A 21,021-nucleotide genomic window follows, 5' to 3' on the forward strand; every position below is an offset into this window, starting at 1 on the left:
AGATTCAAATATATCGATTCATTACAATTAAGTAAAAGTAAAATAGTTTATTTTGGAAGCAGCTTTAAATTAAAAGATGTCAGATGCATCGGTAAAATTATTCTTTAAACCTGTAAATTCTGTTTGATAATGCAGATGATAAAAAAAAAAAAAAAATTAAAAAAAAGTGCCTGATTTTGTCATGAAAAGCGTCTTTGAGACTCTAGGAAAGTTCGCTGTTAATGAGATGTATTGTATATCATTACATGTGAATTATGAAGCCCCGCTATACTAACGCTGCCACACAAAAGGCCAAACCATTTGATTTCAAGTAACAGACGTGACTTTTTTCAAACTCAACATCTTTTAGTGGAAATCAACATTCTGAACATTTCACAAGCATGCACATATCCAAAATAATCTTTTAAATTTGCATTTGGAAATACAGATTACAAAATAGAAACGATAGCAAAGACAATATACAACAGGATTGAAACATCATGCATGTCCACAGCAACACGCTGCGATGTTGTAAAATGACACTGGACAGTTTCTTAATCAGCATATTCTGCAAATCAAAGACTATGTGCAGAGAAAAAAATCTGTCTTCCACATTCAATTTAATTGACATTTTTCTTTCATCTTATAAACAAATGGTCACGTAAGAAGAATCACATGGCAACAAAGAAATAACTACAGATCTCTTTACTACGACTTACAGGACAACAGTGATATAATGCTATTCTCACTATAAGCTTGAACTTAAACTGGTTTTCCAGAGCCGTTTACACGTTTCAGTGGATGGTTGAGTCATTTAGAAGAAAAAAAAAAAAACCCATGTTATTAAAGGGACGTTTTATTCAGGCCTAAAACACTCTGGGAACAAGCGGTAAAGACGGAGCAGCAGCTCTTTCCTTTTATTCTGGGACTGAGGACACACCTTTGCACGCAGGACTCCTGTTCGAGCGTCTGCCTTTTCAGCTCGAGACGAAGTTCAGCTTTTCAACACAACATCAAGGAGGTTGGGTCGAGAAGTTAAGTCGGTCGTGTCTCAGAGTAAAACAAGCAGACGAGTCAAAACTAAGCTGTCGACAAGACGTAGTGGATACATTTCAGATGATGTGTGCATCTCATGTTTGAAAAAAATGAACCTGCAGCTTACAGTTCAGTCTTAACCTCAACTCTGGTGAAGAACATTTACTTTTTTTTTTACTCTCATAACTGCCTTTTTTTTTTTCTTCTTTTTTTTAACTCCTCGCTTCATTCGGAAGTTTACTAGCAGACTAACTTGAAGTCAAGTCTTTAACCGGTGTTCCGCCTGCTGTTAGAAAACCCTTCATCGATTCATTCATTTCCAACGCGTACATAAGAGACCAGCGTGAGCTTCACTGCACCTAAATAAAAACTCCTCTCCCGTATGACACGCTTTATCCTCCTCGTCCAGATGTTTCGGGCGGCTGGAAGTGTTAGATGAAGCACGGCGTGCCGGAGAAGAGTTATAACCTAAACATTTAAGAGTTTGCGCTACTTCCCTGTAGTGAGACCTTTTGCAGCACCTGTGAGTGGCAGTACGTGTGGTTGAAGTCAAGATACAAACTGCTTTCACTTGAGCGTGTTCGAGGTTGGAATTAACTACAATAAATCTGACCCAGCGTACGAACTCGCTCAAACTCAACGTTGGGGGGGGGGAGAAATGACCGACAAAGAAATACATTCAGAGCGCCGTTCCTTTCCAACACGGGTGTAAGCTGCACTGGAGTAAGCCCTTTCTGGTTTTGCATCCCCTTAAAATCTTCACAGATTTAAAAAAAAAAAAAAAAAAAGACGAGCTATAATGTAGTTTACAAAGAAAAAAAATAGAGAATTCATCTTTTCTCTGACATGAAAATATCTCAGGAGTTATACATCTGGTGCGAAACAGTCAGCATTCACATCGGGCAGAACAGTCCCTGCTCAAAAAGCCAGAAAGTCACAAATAAAGTGCGAAGCAACTAGTGGACTAAAACATTGCACGAAAAACAAACAAACAAAAACTTTACCCAGTCCAGAACCTGACATGATAGGCAACAACAACAACAACAACAACAGCAACAGCAACAACAACAAAAAAAAAACAATCATATCTGATATCTTAAAACACACTCCACTTCAGCATAGCGAGAGTCCTGTACAGAACACGGGAGGAAACTCCGCCCGACGTGTCTATCATGTCATGCAGTTGACTGCGTAACGCAGAAACTTCAGAAGATTCAAGTCCACATATGCCAACGATCAGTGCAATCTGCAACCTCGGCAAGACAGAACCTGCATCCTTTTTCTCGAGAAAGCCAAAAAGGCCGTGCTGACGGAGAGGAGGAGGAAGAGGATCGACTGTGGGGTCTTTTTTTTTTTTTGTACGCGAATCAGCTGTTTTACACTCGAGAGAGATGCTACGGTTTGGAGGTGGAGGAGGAGGAGGAGGAGGAGGAGGAGGGAGATTGGAATAAGCAACAGTCGGATTCTTCAGAGGAGGGAAAGGGCCGACTGAAGAGCAGAGAGGAGAAGGAGAAGGAGGAGAAGAAGAAGAAGAAGAAGAAGAAGAAGAAGCCTGGTCCGATTGCGACGGGACCAAAAACTCCAAAACATCGGGTCATTTGGCAACAGGCTAAAACTAGGACACAGAAAATACATTCTTTTATCATTCGTGAAGTAGCATTGTACAGAGATGGAGGTAACAGAGTCACAGAACAGGAGTTCGCCGTCGCACAGGAGAAACCCAGACATGCATCCATTTGAGAATTTGCGATCGCGTTATGTTACACAAATCAAACCTGCGGAGCTATAGAAGGCCTTCACTTAGGAGGTTCTGACTGTCGGCGTAGTCATGCGTTTCGTTTCAGCTGTAGCGTATGTACAAGGTCAGCGTGAAGGGCGAGTGTTCAGCGGGATGTGAGGAAGGAGGTGACACGAAATCACGACTGAAGAGGTTTTGAACACTTAAAACCGTCGGAGACGTCGAATCTGTGAAGTTCTACACATTTGTTTCAGAGACTTAAAGGAAAAATCCAACGTCAAGCGACAAACGTCAAGAAAACAGCTTCCGGTCAAATGATCCTGCTTTTTTTTTTTGTGTTTTTTTTTTTGATCGGTTCATTTTCCCTGCCCCTAATCAATGATGTTACACTGATCTGAAACGGCAACAGGGAGTCCGATTTGACATCAGTTCCTTTAGGATCAGAGAGGACGGGCAGCAATTGTGCGTCGATGTCGAACAGTCACACAAAGGAATTCGCTGCAAAAGAGGCAGCGCTGCGTTCTGCGTCGAAGGGGAAAGGCGTTCTTGAGAATTTAGGGGGATTTGTAAGTGCGAAAAAGAAGAAAACGAATTTCAAAGTAAAACTGGATTTACGCTTCCACCGTCGTACAACTGGACTCAAATTTCAGGGTGCGATTTCTCTCGATTGATTGTCGTAGCAACACCGGCGACGCTCCCGAACGTCCTGTCCTCACACTCCGCCTGCATTTCCTAAAGTACTAAACATCTCCAAAAGAGACGTACCTTCATCTCGGAGTATAAATTTGTCCGGGGACTGAAAAGGAGACGGCGACCGAGCTGGACATTCATTGATTACCGAAGGCCATCATTTACTTTGTGATAGACTTTGGAGCCCTTGAAATACTCGTAGATTATATTCTGTATCTTATTTGACCAAATTAAAAATAAAAGGTTTACAAAGGGTCAATCTTTGGGACTTTTGATTGAGCAACAATTGAGAATGGCTTCTTCAGATCGCAGTTCTTCGTGTTGGTCTCAATCGTCTGCTCGTCTTCTACCAGCATTTCCCATTTCCCACTGCAGCGGTAAAAAGCCTCCACCGTTAAACCATTTCAGATGAATAAATCCAGCTTAACTCCCGCGTTACAACACTAAAACATCCGAGATGGATTGTTCCTTTAAGACTCGTATTCCTTTTTTTTTTTTTTTTTTGTCTCATTTGCATAGGAATCACAGATCTGTTGAAGGCAAAACAAAACCGTCGACGGAGGTTTACAGCAGGCGATAAACACTGAAACAAACTGTACAACTGGAGACGTAAACCAAACATGATTCCTTTTCAAGGGGGGAGGGGTGGTGGGGTGGTGGGGTGGGGGGTGGGAAAGAGGGGCACTCTTCCCATCAGCGCTTTCAGGTAAGTAAATGATTAGCACGTCTGTACACAAACATTACAATATACCAAACGCGATCCCACAGACCTCCACACGACTCTCAGGGAAACTCTGACAAAAGGCCGAGGCGGACTGATTGGCACCGGATGCGAGGTGGCTGTTGGTTTGACAGGATTTGTTCTACACGTTTGGGCGAAAAGGGATTGCGTCACGGACGACGTTAGAGATGAACGCCGCGAACGTGCTTCGGAGTTGACAGAGTGGCGATTTTAGTTTGTATATTCGGTCCCTGTTGGTTTCTGTGCAGCCCAGTGTCACCGCAAAGTGCGTAATACACCCGCCAGTCCACTAGAGGTCAGCTTGTCGGCGTGACGGTTGGCCTCTCCGAGGCGTGAAAAGTAAACGCCCGTCACATGGTGCAGGTCGAGACGAGAGGTCAAAGTAGCCCCCCCCCCCGTAGACGTTTAGCTTCCAGGTCTGAAAAGTTAGGCCGGTGCAGGAGTGCCTCAAACTGCAAATTCAAAGAGGGCCACCGGGAGCCGGCTCCAAAACACCTTCAGCTCCCGAGACTCCAATTTTACTTCTCTCATGAAATACAAAGTCGAGACATTTTTTTTTTTTTTTCAACATTTCATTATGATGTCATTCACTAAAGTCCCTACTTGTTAGTTTTTCTGGTGGTCCATCTGAAAATGATCCCAGCATTAATAAGATGTTAGGCATTAAAGAGCGGAATCTTTTTTTTTTTTTTTTGGGGGGGGGGGGGGGGGGGGGGGGTATCTGTTTGATTGACAGGTCTGTGGTGCAGTCTAAAAAACAAACAAACAAAAAAAAATATATATATATATTGTAAAGTCTGAACACTGAAGTTTGCATCTTATGAAAACAACCATTTGGAGGGATTGATGCTGTTAAATATTCTTGCATCGACCAATAAGCCCAACGCTCGGGAAGGATATTTTTGTAATCGTTGACCCGTGCCGAGAGTCAGCAGCATTTGTTTTTTGTTAGAGCTTCCCCGTCAAGGAGCAAAAAGCCTCCCCATAATTGCACTCCTTCTCAAATACTTTCAATCTTCCTTTTGATTTCTTTTTTTTTTTTTTTTCTTTTTTTTTCCAGCCTTGTTTTTTTTCCGCCCCGCTTTAAAAAAAAACATCAACAATTTGGCTATAAAGTGTACCGCTACAAAATACAGTACATTGATTTGTCGAACCTTACACAACATAACCACAAATACCACTGACCAAAAAAAGTTCCTCTCAAAATACAAGAAAAATGTCACAATAAGTTACGAAAATACGTTGTCACGTCAGACACTTAAGTAGAACAGTAGAATACTCCTGTAAGGCAAAATCAGGTGATTTCACAGTGACGACTTCAAAAGATTAAAGATTTTTTTTTTTTTAGTGTTCTCTCGTTTAAAAACAGACACCGTCCTCCGCCGAGGAGAAGTTCAGTCTGAATATATGTATTTATATATATATATATATACTGTATATATTGGCTTTTCACTGGCAAGAAAATGAATTTGGACGCGTTTATCTCGCGTTCTAGTTCAATAGAAATACCTGATGATTTTTTTCCTCCGAAAAACGTGAATTCAAGCGGCATAAAACCAACCCATTTCTGGAGCGCGCAACGTTTCCTGGTGCGCTGCTAAAAAAAAAAAAAAGAAAAAAAAAAAAAGGGTGATATTTGGATTTGGACTGTTGGGCTGCAGCATGGCATCGTCGACCGCGTCCTACGTCGGAGAGAATGGCACATCGAACACCAAAGAGCAACCATGGGGAGGTTTTGCACTCCTTCGTTAACCGACTCGCTCAGTAAACGCGTGTATAAATATGTTAGTGAACCAATGAATAGACACAAAATACATCAGTGCAATTTCACACTATGCCCCCGCAGACAGCATTTTGGCATCAAATTTTAAATTAGGAAATGGAATATAAAATCTTTTAACCAAATAAATAAATACAACATATATAAATACACGAAGCATAAAAACATACAGTACGTGATGAAAATAACATTTGGTTGTAAAAAATAAAGCTTTGAGAGTGAAATAGAAAGCCGTATCGGCATGATGGGGAAACCCGATTCATTTCGTTTGACGGTACGAGCCAACCGGCTGTGCTGGTTTTCTTTTTCTTTTCTCTCCCCCCCCCCCAAAACGCGCCCGTTTATAACGGGTTCGGTTTAGCCCAACGTCCTAGCAGCTTCCTGCTACAAGCAAATATCAACGAAACAAAAAAAAATTGTAGAGGATATGAAGAGAGAGAAAAAAAAAAAAAAAAAAAAACCCTGTAAAATGTACATTTTTGGAACATATGTGGCGTGTAATGGTACACTGTAAATACAGTAGGCTAGCGAAAGCGCTGAGCGACGCATCTCATTCAAAACGACAGCGAGGCCATTCCCCGGCAAGCCACCGGATGTCTTTTTCCCTGTTGTCTTTTGGTGGCGCATCGTTTCAAAGGGCTTTCACGGAGTCGAGGGCGAGGTCGGACAGCTGGACGGCCATGCAACGAGGGAGAGGGGTTCATCCTGCCCTTTGTTTCTTTCCATTCACGAGTTAGTGTGTGTGTAAGTGGGTATTTTTTTTGTTGGTTTTTTTTTCTCCTTTTTTTTTTCTCTCTTTTGTTCCCGGCCACGGTCAGCAGCTTGCGTTACAGCCTGTCCATCCTGAACGTGTCCTCGGTGGCGGGGTCGGCCAGCACCATGTCGGGGTCATTGAGCATGTGCAGTCCGTCTAGGGTGAGGGGGTCGATCTTCAGCTCGTCCAGAGGAAACTGAGAGTCCGCGTCGAAGCTGACGTCGCCGACGCCCGCCAGAGAGTTGGTGAGCTCTTTGGAGAGGCTCGGCGGAGACTCGCCTGTGACTGAGGAGTTTGGCAAGAAGCAGGTGAACGTCAGAAGCGGTGGCACTCGTGACAGACTAGTTCCCAGCAGTGGCGTGCAATTTTAAACATTATTCCTAAATGCGGTCCATATTTTACTCTCGATTCTAAACAAAGAGTGACTGCATAAGGTGAATCAGAATAGGTCTCCTGAAACAATATTATTTTAAATTTTACACACTATTAAATGGCAGCGTGTAAAGAGATTACAAAAGACATTGTTACAAGGTTATCTGAACCACTTTTCTAAAATGAACACACCCGTGATGTCACTAATAACCAGCGTTCAGGACAACCATGAATGTGCACAACAGGGTCAAACCAGAAGTCAGTCTCTCGTCTCTCGATCGCGCCGGATGTAATTAAACATGCATCCAGCGGACGGTGCTGGTGTGTGGCTACCTGTTAGGATGATGTTGGGGATGTTGCCGTGGTTACTGTAGCCGAGCTGCTGGGAGTCCTGTAGGCTGCTCCCGGTGAGGCCCATCATGGCTGCCTGTGTGTAGTTAAGGGTGGAGCACTGGTTGTAAAGGCTGTTGGAGCTGATGGGGCTTTCGATCATGTTGAACTGCTCCAGCTAAAAAAAAAAAAAGAATCGCAACCCAGAGTGAGTTCGGTGACGATCTGAAGAAAGCACTTCTGTCTTGTTTTGTGCGTCGTGTCACCTGGTGAGAGAGAGCGTTGGTCTGCCTCGATGCCAACTGCTGATCATAAAAGGAGTCCCCGAATATACTGCCCACCACGGGAATGTGCTGGAGGAGAAGTAAGCCACAAAATTCAGAACAACTTGCGAGAAAGACAATTAAAACAAACAAGATTAGCGAGCAGGGAGGTTATCCAGGTCCACAAGCAGACGTTTCAGCGATGGAGTAACAAAAAAACAACAACAACAAAAAAACACGAGCAAAACACCAAGTCACGCAACTGCAAGAGACTGAGCAGCGAATAAAGCGAATGGTTCTTGTGACGAGGGCTGTCGCGGTTTACAAATCAAGAGGAGGCTGAAATGAAGCTTGAAAGAAGGAAAAGGTGACGTTCTGTGATGATTTATTATTCAAAGTTTACCACAACTTAAAAAAAAAAAAAAAAAAAAAACATGGGACGGGAGTGTGAACATGAGGTGGCGGTCTGTCCCCTCCCTGTGGACGGGGACACTGTACGGTGCAGTGATGTGTGGACCACGGCAGCCCCGTTCACGATGAAACAAACACAAACCAATTTATTAAAAGGGAAATTCTGGTATTTTCAACTTGGTTGCTGTTCTGATATTTCTGCCTGTTTTAAAAAAAAAAAAAATCCGTCATGGTCACATGTGACTCACCACCTCTGAGGAGATTTTGGTCAGAGTGTTTGAGATCAGTCAGGTCTATTTGGAAAGTTGCAGTGGCTCATAAGTCAGACTTCCCTCGACGTTGATAACGGGGGGGGGGATGCGAGTAAAATCTTAGCGCGACTGATGGATGGTCACAGAGAGCGAGAACACCCCCCCAAGGCTGACAAATGCTGGAATTTCCCTTCATAATATTGTTGCAATGAGAAAAGCACCACTGAACACAAAGTCAACACTGTGTGAATGGCGTTTTTGTTTTAGTGGTGGAGCCCCAGTTTAAATCATTTCTAAACACAGACATGACTCCGTGCACCGAACCTCACCATCTGAAGGGTTTATATTTGAGCCGCACATTTTATAATTCGTCTTTCTTCCTTTTCATTCGCGTCTAATATAACACGCGCAAGTTCGTTCTCACTTGAAAAGGTTCCCTGTGGACAGTCTGACCTCGGGTGGCACTATGAAACCGTTTGGCTGTGATTTGGTAAACGTCAGCGCACACAAGACGGGAATGCACACGCCTCGGACACAAAAAAAAAAACCGACGTCACATTATTTTACTGATCTGCAGTGTGGTGGCAAGACACGCGAGCATGAGCAGGAAAAAAAAAAAAAAATGTATGTAAACAGTACTGGATTTGAAATATAAATATTTTCAGTGGATTTGTTCATATGAAAATACACTAAACACAATCCGTTTTGGTTTTTTTGAGTCGCATAACTGGTTTGTGTCCAAGAAACTCCACATGGCGACTTTAATTAATTTAACTGGTTTAAAATATATTTTAGTTGGACATTTTTTTCAGCGGTGCCGGTAATTACTTTGTGATTTTCACCTTCTCGCAAAGTAATTTTCTTTTCTCGAAGTGGCCTTTTGTCGTGACGTAGCCTTGCACCTTTAAAAACACTAAACACGTGAAGTGTATTATTAAAACACATGCAGCGGTCTTTGCCAAATGTTTTACTGAAGCTGGGATGAAGCGCTGATGTTTTTTTTCCCTGCACAGAGTGATGCGTGGTGTTTGTGTGTATGCGAATAGCAGATGAAAACTTGCTCAACGCTTCAAATACCTGCTGCAGAGTTTTACACTCGCAGAAGACAACCGACTGATGATAATCCATTTCTTCAGAAAAGCGTTACAGCAAAGTTATCGATGTGATCTCTGGTACCAGTGTCAGAGTTCAGAGAAATGACTTCTCTTCGATCGCAGTAAAGAACATTATCACTGGTGTGTTTGTCTTTTAGACGAGGAGCAGAACAGAATCTCAGACGACTGATCGTGATGCTGCGGCTCATCTCCTGTGTATGAGAAAAATGTATCCGAGTGGGGATGTGCGATACGGCCGTAAAATAATATCACAATATTTCAGGGTATTTCTGCGACTATTGTAATCTAGATATGACAGAACTCTGAAAAATTCGTTATTATCCATTTCAATAATACACAGTGGCAGCAACATACGATATTAAGTAAAAACTAAACAAAAATGATTCCTCAGTTCTAGTCTGTAAACAATAAGAACTCTGCATGAACTCTGTGTAGAGTATAGCCGCTTTCGTAAGTCATGCACGCGACATACGTCACGTTGTTATGGTCCGACATCCTTATGTCAACAAGTTGGAATATTGCCAATATTACTATATTAAATATTTTCAACATATACATTTTTTTTTCTTTTTTTTTTACTGATATCATTGTGAATGATGCGATATGGCAGCCCAGTATAGCGGCAGAGCGTGTAACATACCACCGATTCCACTAGAGGGCAAGCGTGTCTGCGTAATGCTTTTGGCATTGCAAGCAAAAATACTATTTGACATTGGCCGAGAGCTATTTCACTCAGTCGCCCATGACACTACCCTCTCCCCCGCTGCTGCAAGTACACACATAAAGAGCAACTTGCACCATAAACTCTGGCTTCAAAAAAGTAACATCAAATCTTTGAAATCCCTCGCCTGCTATTATTGAGCCGAGGATCATTTTCTCTGCAAGCCAAACAACAAACTTCCTTCACCTGGACTTTTGATTATTGATCCGTGGATGGACCGCTTTGCTCTCAAATCGCCGTACGTAGCTGTGGTAGAGTTACCTGCAGAGTACTGCAGCTCGTTTATTTTTCCAAGGAGTTCCACACAGGACATTTTGACGGCTGTCGATGTCCTTTGCGTGTTTGCTCTGTGGCATCTAATTTCAAAGCCCTACACAGTTTTATACCAAACAAAGCTCCAGAGCCTGGTGGCAACGTGTTCTTCTCCGTATGTTGTTTTAATGACAGTTCTCAAACAGCTTTTAGGTGCAGTACGAGCTGTATTTATTTATCTTTATTTTATTTGGTTGTTTTTTTTGTGTATATAGTCTGTGTGTGTATTTTTATTTTATTGCTCTTATTTTTTTCTAAAATAATAACTTTGTATCTATCTCATTTCGGTTATTTCATAAGTGTAAATTTGTTCATACTGTGTACATGCTGCTGTGACGACTACATTTCCCAACTGTGGGATAAATAAAGTCTAATCTAATCAAAACAAATCATAAATGCCACCGTTCAGCATCGGTAACATTACTAACAGGTGGCAGTAGAAACAACGAAAATAAGGCAAGACAATAGTCAAACTATTAGATGTTTTATTTTTTAAAAGACTATTTGCAAATTCGAAAATCCCGACCCATCCCTAAACTATTTTTTTGTCCTAAACCAAGTTTTATTTCGACGCTTCGCACGGAAAATCCCTGACACGCTGCCCTCTGGTGGACTGGCGGGTGTACGCTTTGGCGTGATACTCGACGGATACCGCATATATATTAGTGACGTGTGGTGCACGCAATGAAGGCAATTGGTCAGGGCCTCCATCAAAAAAACGATCACCACGTTATCATGCACACAGTGAACAGTGACAGCGGTGATGAAGAAATGAGTTATGCAGCTGCTGACAGCATGGGTGGTTAACTGCTGATACAGAGAATGAAAAGCAGCCTATCCATCTACAATTAGCTTTCCCCCAGGAGCGAAGCCCTTCCCCAGACAGCAGCTAGCTCGGTGGGTGGGCCCTTACTTGAGGCGAGCCTCCGGGGGAGAAGCCTTGATTGGAGACTGGGGAGGTTGGAGACTGAGTGGCTGGTGAGCCAGTCTGATTGCGGTACTGTTGGAGGGAAGAGGGTTAGCTGGCACTAAGCTCCATGCCTGCCACACACAAATCTCAAAGGATGGGATGTGAAAGGGCATCAACCTAGAAATCAGCTCATCGTGTGTGGCGTGTTCAGGGTGGGAAATACTCACAAGCACCAGCAGGTGCGTTGTGGTGCACCTCCGTGGCTGGACAGTTTGTCTACCATTCATGTAAAGTGCCATTACTTAAACTGTCATGTTACAGTAGTTGTTGCGTTATGGAGAATAGTCAAAAGGTGTACGTCTCTGCGAGACGCAGGAAATCTGAGAATAATGTTTGGGGTTTTAATGGATCAGAAAAGTGTTTTCCTCAGCAAAAATGTTAACATCACAACGTATTTCAAGTTCTGCCTTAAAAGTGAATGAAGTAATAATATCAAGTAGACAAGAGTAACGATGTGTTTCAGCTAATCGGGTGAGTTATTCTACAAAATGACATGTGAGTGTGAAAGCATAAAAAGGATGTGCAGATATTTACTAGGATGCATTCTGGGTAGCTGAACCGCTTTCAGATCAACGAAATGCCAAAGTGAGCAGAAGTTTAAGAATAAGCAAAAATGGCCCCGGTCATGACATCGAACGTTTATCTCTTCTTCCACGTTCTCAACAGACTTTGTCGTTTCTTACCGAGCTGACGCTGATGCTGGCGGTGGTCTGGCTGTCTGGTGAGGGGCTGCTGACAGTGGCGGTGGCGTTACAGGTGGAGGCCAGAGTCGGCAAGGTGATGAGCTGGATGCCCTGAGGCAGGGCCTGCTGCTTCTGGAGGTCACTGAGCAGCTGAGCCTGGGCCTGAGCCGTCAGCTGGTTGAACAGGGGATACTGGGAGAGCTGCTGCTCCAGGGTCAGTGACTCTGTTGGCAACGCCTGCGGAGAGATGCGCACAAACCAGTCCTATCAAGTGCGATATATGCTGCGTTAACTGCCGGGGGTTTGTTCGAGTGTAATCCGAACTCTCTAATTTCAACCACATTTTATAGAAACACATCAGCATGGTGTGGAGACATATCCTTGTCCAAACAGGTAACGGGGTCCTTTACCTGTGTAATGTTGACGGGTGAGGACAGGGTGGGTGAGAGCTGCTGTGGGGACTGTTGGAGATGGAGGTCAGAGGTGAGGGTGAGCGGCACCACGGGCGGCTGCCGGCGCTGCGCCGTTACAGTCATGGTGGGCTGAGAGGAGGTGGGGATCCCTGAGGAGGAAACAAATACAATTAAAAATGCACCGACTGGTGTACGTTACAAACACAAAGGAGGAAGCAACAATCAGCTGATTTTACGAGTCGATTTCAGACTTGTGACTCCAGCCCATGAATCTGATTGTTAAACCAGATTTCAACAAAACTTCAGAACAAATGTACCAAAACCACAGAGATGAACGACATCCATTCCCGCCGTGTCCTCGGAGTTATTTCAAGGCTGCATTGTACACTTCACAATTTATGTGCAGCTAATGCATGTGCAGGAAATGTAAAATGGTCTGGCTGTAAAATTACACCAATGTAGCAAAGATTTCAGTGCCCACACTGAGGATTTGGACATTTTTACACATTATGTATTCCAATATGAGAGGCAGTGACTCATTGATGTTGTTGGGACAAACCGATCATCATCTCAGAGAGGATGGGAAACGATGAAAGGGCAGCCAGCAGCCTGCTGGTCCAGACTCCACACACATGCCAGCGCTGCATGTGTTTACGCTACAGGAGCTGATAGCAGAGCATTTAATTCCCACTGTTTTTTTGGCCTTTTGAGAATCCTGTTGACATGTTTTTGAGCTTTACTTCAGAAACTGCTGCGTGATCAAATAACTTGAACGCGTGCAAACACAACTCGAAGCTCCTGTCTACACGCAACCATCTTAAAAGGTAAACTTTTGGTCTCCAACACCGTTCACAGTCAAATCAATTAAAGTAGACAGTTTCTCTCGCTTTTTTGTCGACCTCCCCACATAACGGACATGGAATAGCACTGGTCACCGTGGCTGGCAGCACTGATGCCCAGGTGGGTGAGGTTGGTGGTCAGGCTGCCCGTACTGTTGGCTGAGCTGAGGGAGGGGAAGGCCACGGTGTCCTCGGGGTCCAGCGGGGTGGACAGCGGAGGAGGGAACTGGATGTTGGTGAGATCAGGCAGCGAACCGCCGGTGTTGTGCGCAGCTGGGAGCACAGATGGGTTCAACTCCTGGTCCGGTGATGGGAATATACTATCAAAAAAGAAACACATGTTCAATCACTGATTAGAAAAGCTTCTCTGATAAATTAACATTTGTTTATTTACCGTGACACATACAGTGCACTAAACTCTGACCAATTAATACATCTTTAGATTTTTGAACTAAAAGGAACTGATACTTAAATTTGGCAATTTCAAAGCCATTTAATGTATTTTAAATTCAATTAAATCTTAAATTGTATTATATTTTTACAAATTAAAGGTGTAAAGAAACACAGAAAAAGGACAAGTAAATAAAGTGCTTAGTTTTGCATTTTGAAAGTGCAGTGAAAGACATTCATTATAAATTAAAGAACAGGAAGAAATTGAACAATAATTTGAGATCAAAGCACATTTAAAATAGCATTTTAACAATCACGAGACACTACAAGACTACAGTTAGACTAATAAGAATATTTTAGGGACAGCAGAAGTTTAATCTGAGGTGACGGCCACACCTGCTGAATGGTTGTAAAATCTAGGAGATACATGCAGACTTATGAGGTCTAATTCATTTAACATAAAACTGAAAACTAAATAATAAAAGAGATAAGCATGTCATGGTTTATATATGATCAGAATTGCAAATGCAGGCTTTACCAGCATCAAAATACAGACAAAATCTGTAGCTGAGTGGCAGCACTTGTATTAAACTATCCTTTAATTAATCTGGGGAAGATATTTCTAGCAGGAGCCCCGGATATCAGTTGAACCCCGATCAGAAAACGTTGGCTTTTTCCTGGCATGTTTATAAATCGTGGTTTAACACCATGGAGATTATTTCGCAGCGGACATGTTGATGCGTCTTTCCAGCTGTCTTATATCATAACTTATCAACTCCTGTGCGACTGACAGGCTGCTGAACTCCAGTGGTGTAATGAAACAACACCCTCGAGCCACTCACTTGATCCCTGGGACGTCACACGTGTTGGCCTCTGATGAATCATCCTGAGGATAAAACACGTAATCGTGAGCCGCAAATCTCGCATCACAAGTGTACGCTTTGCAGCCCTCCCCTGTCCCATCGGTACCTTCTTGTCATCCCACAACTGTTTCTGTGCATCCTTGTCTGCACATGACTCTGAATTCTCCGTCCCCGGCACTGTTAGCAGCAGTACTAATTAGTGAAACAGCAAGACACAGTTGCTTGCCATAACAAGGTACAAAACAATTCAAATCAGAGAACAAGAAATGAGTCATCAATATCTGAGCCAGTCATGCAGAATAGTGCTGCGTGCACCAGATCCCTAAGAGTCTAAAAATAGCAAGGTGACCACCAGACAGTGAATGGATGCCAGCTAATCTTGGCATCGTTATAGCAGAGCCTCACGCGTGAAAAGACATAATCGATGGATAATCAGTGAATTATTGATTTTCCTCTCCAGATTATCCTGATTCAGCTTCATTCAGAGAAGTTACTTCCCTCCAGAGGACTGGACCAGCATGCTGAAACATTTCTCTGTGCCAGATCAGTATCCATTTACTCTATAAATATTTCACCAACAGGCAAGATCTGCTTCTGTGTGACATCAAGCCTTTTATGTCATTTGAGGTTTGCCGCCTGCATTAGGACATTGCACATTAATAAACAAAAGCGGGCTCTGTGTCTTTGTCACTGGATCCTCCTTTACCTCGCTTAGGCTGCAGCTCCTGTGATCCCCCTGCAAACACCTCCTGGGGCTTGGGATTCATGGCGCTCTGGTGTAAGGCCGAGTCCGAATTTGTCCTGTATGTGTTAGAAAGATGAGATGTCAGCAAAAATCGCTGCCAAATCCCCGGAACAGGCAAGGTGCCAGCATCACATCCATCACAGAGCACCTTCCGTTATGCACCTTTACTCGCCATCATACAGCTCAATTCTTTCTAGCTGGTTGAGTGTTTAAATATTTTGTACCTACAAGGCTGCACAGAGCCGTGTCACTTAACTTTTGGAGGTGAGCTGTGACATCTTGGCAAATGCCCAAAGTGAGGTGACTTACCTTCTCCAGCTAGTGTCTGGCGGTGGGGAGAGGTAAACTGAGCTGTAAGGACAGCTGTCAATGTGAATTTAGTCAAGGGTTATAAAGCAGAGGGGATTACAACATGGATCTGAGATAATCTGGATTTTCATGCCTTTTGGTGGATTCAACCTCAAAGACCCGAGATGCAATAAACAAACAACACACACACACACACACACACTCACACACAACGGCGATACAATTAATTTGATGTTGTGTAATCTAATGGTGGAATATATTTAAGAATAAGAATAATCCTGTCATCATCGCTCAGTGTCAGGCTGTCAGTACATTTAACTCTGTTCCCAGTCTGCTGAGCAGCACTGCTGTGAGATGATATCTCGCTACATGTAGGGATGTTTGTGTTATGGGTGAGGTAGACTGGTGCTAACTGGTGATTAGATCGACCTATGGCGATTAAATACAAAAATATTGGTTGTTTTTCCTCGAGCAGCGATCCTTGATGCACATGTAACTCTACTCTTTCATTTAAAAGGGGTTAGTGATCGCTGGTGATGACAATATAAAATCACAGTTCCCAACCCTAACAACTGGGCTACACAACATGCAGAGAAATCAGGGATCTGAAATATTCTCCACTGAGGTTTCAACTTCAGTTCAGTACACTCAGAAAACCAAATCATTTCAGTGTTTTCCATTAATACACTTTAACTACACTATTTACTTACGTTTGTTAGCTAAGCCATGCTAATCAAGTCTCACGTATCTGGCTGATGCAAATAAAAAGCCGGAGCGGGAGGATCCTCTCGTATAGTTTACAATATTTCTCAAGTTCAAAGTCATTCTTAAGTTTATTCATCTTTCAACTTAAAACATTTTAGAGTTAAAAGATATTCTTATTAGCGGCGATAGAAAAAAAAAAAAAAAAGATGTGTCAGACTAACACAACTCGGATCATTTCATCACTTACATGAGACAGCCTAACATGCAAGCCTTAATTATTATTAGAGGTCCGCTGACTGAAGTGTGAGTCCGGCCCAGTGTGAGGAGGGAGCCTCCGGAAGCGAGACTTGGGACGCAAAATCAGACCGAAGCAAAAACAAAAGTCCAAACACCCTCATCCCCACGCGCTTCCAAAGAAAGGATATTTGGCGTCCATGTTTGTCGACTGACAGCGGCCGGCGGTGAGGAGACGTGATGCGGTTCCGGTCACGGTAAACCCGCTCCACCAGCCCGTGGTGCCTGGTTGTCCGACTGGTATCCAGCACCGAGTTCTAGAGCGAACACACCCGGTGAGTGAGGCCGGAAAAACAGCTCACTTAACACAGCCAACCTATGTCTTAGGATTCATGGCGCAAATGTGTTCATTTCAAAATGAGTCAAGCCATGGGGCCCCCCATACTGATGCTCGAGTTGGCAAATGTATTTAAAGATGGAAAGCCATGACAAGCAATGGTGTACTTTAAAATTTAGTAACCAAATTACACTGCAGGGTAAAACTGGTATACCTTGTGGTACACTTCTTTCTCCTTCCACTCTTGAACCATGATCAAACCAGGTGGATTATGCAGCTCTGACCAGAAAGACATTTCTAAACACTTTACTGCCATCAAGGCCTAAAAATAAGCCTGCAGACTTTCTTTAATAGCTTTATCAAGAATTATCTGTTTGGAACCAATGTTTCACCAAAACTACACACAGCCAATCCAATATTAATCGCCAACAGCTGAGAAAGGCACACTGATCTAAACAAACCATTGATTTACCAGCCGAGAGAGGCTAAGGGCTCACCTGAAAAGGCAGGTCAATGTTGCCATTTCCAATCTGATTGACATTGGGCAGTGAGCCTCCATAGTACTGTCCACGATTCTGCCCTAGTTGCAAATACTGGGTCTTCTGTAACTGCAACTGTGCAAAGTAAAATTGCATGAAAGCATGAGTGAATGACCGATCCGATTCACAACAAAAAAAAAAATAAAAAAAAATGGAGATGCTGAAAATGAACGACGCATGCCGGTCCACAGTGGTGACATGAACGATGAACACATCCGTCGACTGACAGGTGGAAACATGACGAGACATGTGGCTGTTTGATGAAGAACTGAGAGGCAGACAACATCTTTCATAGCAAATAAAACACTCACAGCAGCTGATGTGAAGGACACCTGACTGACAGCTGGTGTAACAACAGTCAGACTTTCCATGTAACATAACTGGCTATTACATTAACCACGTCTGAATACAAAACGCAGTCACAAAAGTCATGTATGTTATTAAATAAACACGGTGACGGAAGGCCAACAATGAACTGCAGTATGATTCATGACGATCAGAACTAATGCAATGGATGGATGTCTGGATGGCAACACAAAGAAATCAGGCAGAGACCATAAAACTGAGTAGTTAATTCAATTTTTTTCCCCCCTGCAGTAAATAACAGTAGAGCTCAGGTTTACACTGACGCAGCATGGTGAGTGGCCATCATTTCCAGCAACCCCACCAACAATTAGCCAAAACATTTCCTGGCAACAAGGTGGTCCTTATTTTGTGGTCAACAGAGACAAAACAATTAGGTGATTCATTGATTAGTTGATCAACAGAGAAAAGTTAAAAAAAAAAAATTCAAACATACTCTTGTTTCAGCTTCAAAATGATTTTTACCAACATTATTTTGACGAAATTGGAATGGGTATTTTTTTGCCCTGATGCTGATGCTGAAAATTAAGGAGTAAAAAAATAAAAATAAAGAATTATGATATCGTCATTTCGGCAAGTATGTACAGGTATAAACAGTATACATAAACACACATTTTTGCAATGATCCCTGACAAAGATCTGTAAAGGAGGCAGAACATTTTACAGTTTATTGTCCACACTGTGAACTTCACTGTGAATTTAATCATTTTAACTATAAAAAAACAAAAAAAAAACACAAGTAGGACCATTGTTAATTCACCCCGAGCATCTTTTTCTGCATTATGCTCTGTAAAAAAAAAACAAAAAAAAAACCAAACAATTTCATATCTGCACATTGCAGCCAATATATATGCCAATAAAGCTATGTCCGCAATAGGCTGGAAATCAGCTGGATATATCAGTTTGGCTTTACTATTGAATATTGTTTAATCTATAAAATGTCAGATATCGAAAACGTAGACATAGACCACTGTAGACGTTTATGTCTTGAAATGACTTGTTTTGTTCCACTGACAGTCACAGACCGAAAGGTTTTGAATTTACAGAGAAAAGCTGCAAATCCTCACATCAAATCCTCACAGTACCAACACGGCTGGCATCTTTACATAACAATGACCTCGGTGATTAACCCCAAATATCACTAGTTATTGATTTCCCTGGGACTAAGGCTTAATAAACATTTTAATCCACAGCTGTAATGGCAAACAATGTCTCGCTGCAGCTCTTCTTGTATGGCGAGAAAGTTGCAGCTACTTAAAGGGGTTTTAAATTAAACTGCCAGTGAGGGAGCGAGTCAAACACAGACATGTGGCTCATTCAGTTAGGAGGTGAATTTATCGTATGGTCTCCACAATGAAAACTAGGTAGTCAACGTGCTACCTTGTTGAATGTGAGGGGTTATGTTGGATGGTTAACCAGAGGAGGGGGGAGAGAAACAATCCCAGCTGGTTAACATCTGATTGGCTGCCTCAGCCCTCTCATTGATCTCAGCCAGTATTGCTCCAGTCTAGTTTGTATACAGCTGACTTTGGTCACTTGTTAGTATGCAGTGATTTACATGCCAGACGTATTTGTATGTCAGCTAACGACATGTCAGCAGTGTCTGCTCACACACACACACACACACACACACACACACAGAGAGAGAGAGAGAGAACAGGTGCACATTATTCACAGCTCCAGACATTAACGCTGCACACCAGCAGCTAGTTCTGTCTCAATAACGCTGGCATCTTGTAACAGCCACGGGGACACGTCATTTGGCGGTGAAGCACTGATGCAGCTCAATGTGAACTTTCGCTTTTTTTTTTTTTTTTTTTTTTTAGCATCCCGACGTTCAGATTTATCTCCGCAGTGGTCGCTAGCTGCCAAAACAGCGGTGCAACAACATGTAAACAGGCGGGAGGTGGAGGTCTTACCCGTGCTGCTCTGGTGATGTTCAAGTCCTTCATCACTTCTTCAAACGCGGCGGTCTCCTCCGCCTGTTTCTGATTATGCAAAGCGATTTTTTCGCTAAATTTGCGAGGATTGTTAGAGGACGCCATCTTTCCCTCTTCTTCTCAATGGAATGTTACGCTACGCACCACGCGGAGGCCTCTTGGTGTCGTCATCACGCACGGTCAACGTGCTCTGTTGATGCTCTCGCCTTTCGCTTCAACTGCTGCCAGTCTGAGGCAGGGTGAGTTTCAGATTAAATAAGAACCACCACAAGGGAAATGGTGTGCCCTAGATGCTTGATATAAATAAACACGGATATCAACATCAAATGCAATAAAACAGAATGAAATGACAGGTCGCGATTTAAAATGATGAAATGAAATAAAGGAAGGTTTGAAGCTTTATTGGGCATATAGTAGTACAGAGTTTCAAAGCAATGAATAAATTGCATAGAGGGATGCATCTGTGTTAGTAATAAATGAACTGTATGAACGGGCGATCCCACTGCAAGTAGAAAATGTAATTCAGACACTAGTAGTTGTTCAAAGAGTGAATTCACACTGAGATATGCAATCGTGCACCATATTAATCCTTTGTTAATGTTCACTATCAGTGTCAGAACAGACTGATGGCTGCTGGAAGAAAGACTTTCTCTAGTTTCTCTTGTAGACTTCAGTGATGCATCTTAATGGTATTAGCCTATTACAGATTATGGTGGTCGAACATAACTACATTTACTCAAGTACTGTACTTATGTATAAATTTGAGGCATTTGTACCCGAGTATTTTCATTTTAAATCACTTTATGCTTCCACTCCACTAAATCTCAGGCAAATACTGTACTTTTTACTTTACTACATTTGTCTGACTGCTTTTGTTGATTAGTTTTCCATACGCTTTCAGTCTAGTGAAAAACATCTAGCACTAAATTTGGTGATTTTTCAGTTAGAGCTTGTTGACTTTTGAGAGATATGTTTTTCACAGAACCAAAACAATAAAAATGTATAATATTTTTAAGGAATATAATGCATTACTACTAACTACTAACCAGCAGTGTGTAAAATAGTTTGAAAAGGCTCAACCTTAAATAACAACAGCAGTAATGTTAATCCAAAAACTTCCTTTCTTGAAAAAACAGACAGGGAGCATTTACTGCATAGTGTGTACTTTCACTTTTTATCACAAACCGGCTCAATGTCT

At 42.5% G+C, this 21,021-nt stretch overlaps 1 protein-coding gene across 4 annotated transcripts; it reads right to left on the reverse strand.

Annotated features, from left to right (window-relative positions):
• Positions 1-27: 27 nt before the first annotated feature.
• On the reverse strand, positions 28-19,953 carry crtc1b (CREB regulated transcription coactivator 1b). Of its 4 annotated transcripts, none has more exons than XM_069153354.1 (14): positions 19,803-19,953; positions 17,479-17,595; positions 16,834-16,961; positions 15,706-15,765; positions 15,358-15,452; positions 14,758-14,828; positions 14,631-14,674; positions 13,495-13,718; positions 12,557-12,708; positions 12,147-12,383; positions 11,407-11,493; positions 7,687-7,773; positions 7,424-7,598; positions 28-7,003 (listed from the first exon to the last, which is right to left on the reverse strand). In XM_069153354.1, exons 1-14 carry the CDS (start codon positions 19,926-19,928, stop codon positions 6,792-6,794), a joined length of 1,815 nt encoding a protein of 604 aa, XP_069009455.1. In that variant the 5' UTR covers positions 19,929-19,953; the 3' UTR covers positions 28-6,791. The 4 variants fall into 4 exon arrangements, with proteins under 4 accessions (XP_069009455.1, XP_069009454.1, XP_069009457.1 ...); XM_069153353.1 differs by having other exon boundaries at positions 14,758-14,843; XM_069153356.1 differs by lacking the exon at positions 17,479-17,595 and having other exon boundaries at positions 14,758-14,843.
• Between the last annotated feature and the right edge of the window lie 1,068 nt (positions 19,954-21,021).

Source organism: Embiotoca jacksoni, unplaced genomic scaffold (assembly GCF_022577435.1).
Source record: "Embiotoca jacksoni isolate LCO1_2020_lvr unplaced genomic scaffold, fEmbJac1.0.p SCAF_19, whole genome shotgun sequence".
Taxonomy (NCBI): Eukaryota; Metazoa; Chordata; class Actinopteri; family Embiotocidae; genus Embiotoca; species Embiotoca jacksoni.

What these genes read in the sequence shown, in the direction of transcription:
- crtc1b (XM_069153353.1), bottom strand. Translation starts at nt 19,928, where the DNA reads ATGGCGTCCTCTAACAATCCTCGCAAATTTAGCGAAAAAATCGCTTTG. An exon ending in CCAGACACTAGCTGGAGAAG is followed by an intron (nt 15,453 to 15,705) that starts GTAAGTCACCTC and finishes TAACACATACAG; the next exon opens with GACAAATTCGGACTCGGCCT. An exon ending in CACCCGTCAACATTACACAG is followed by an intron (nt 12,384 to 12,556) that starts GTAAAGGACCCC and finishes ATCTCTCCGCAG; the next exon opens with GCGTTGCCAACAGAGTCACT.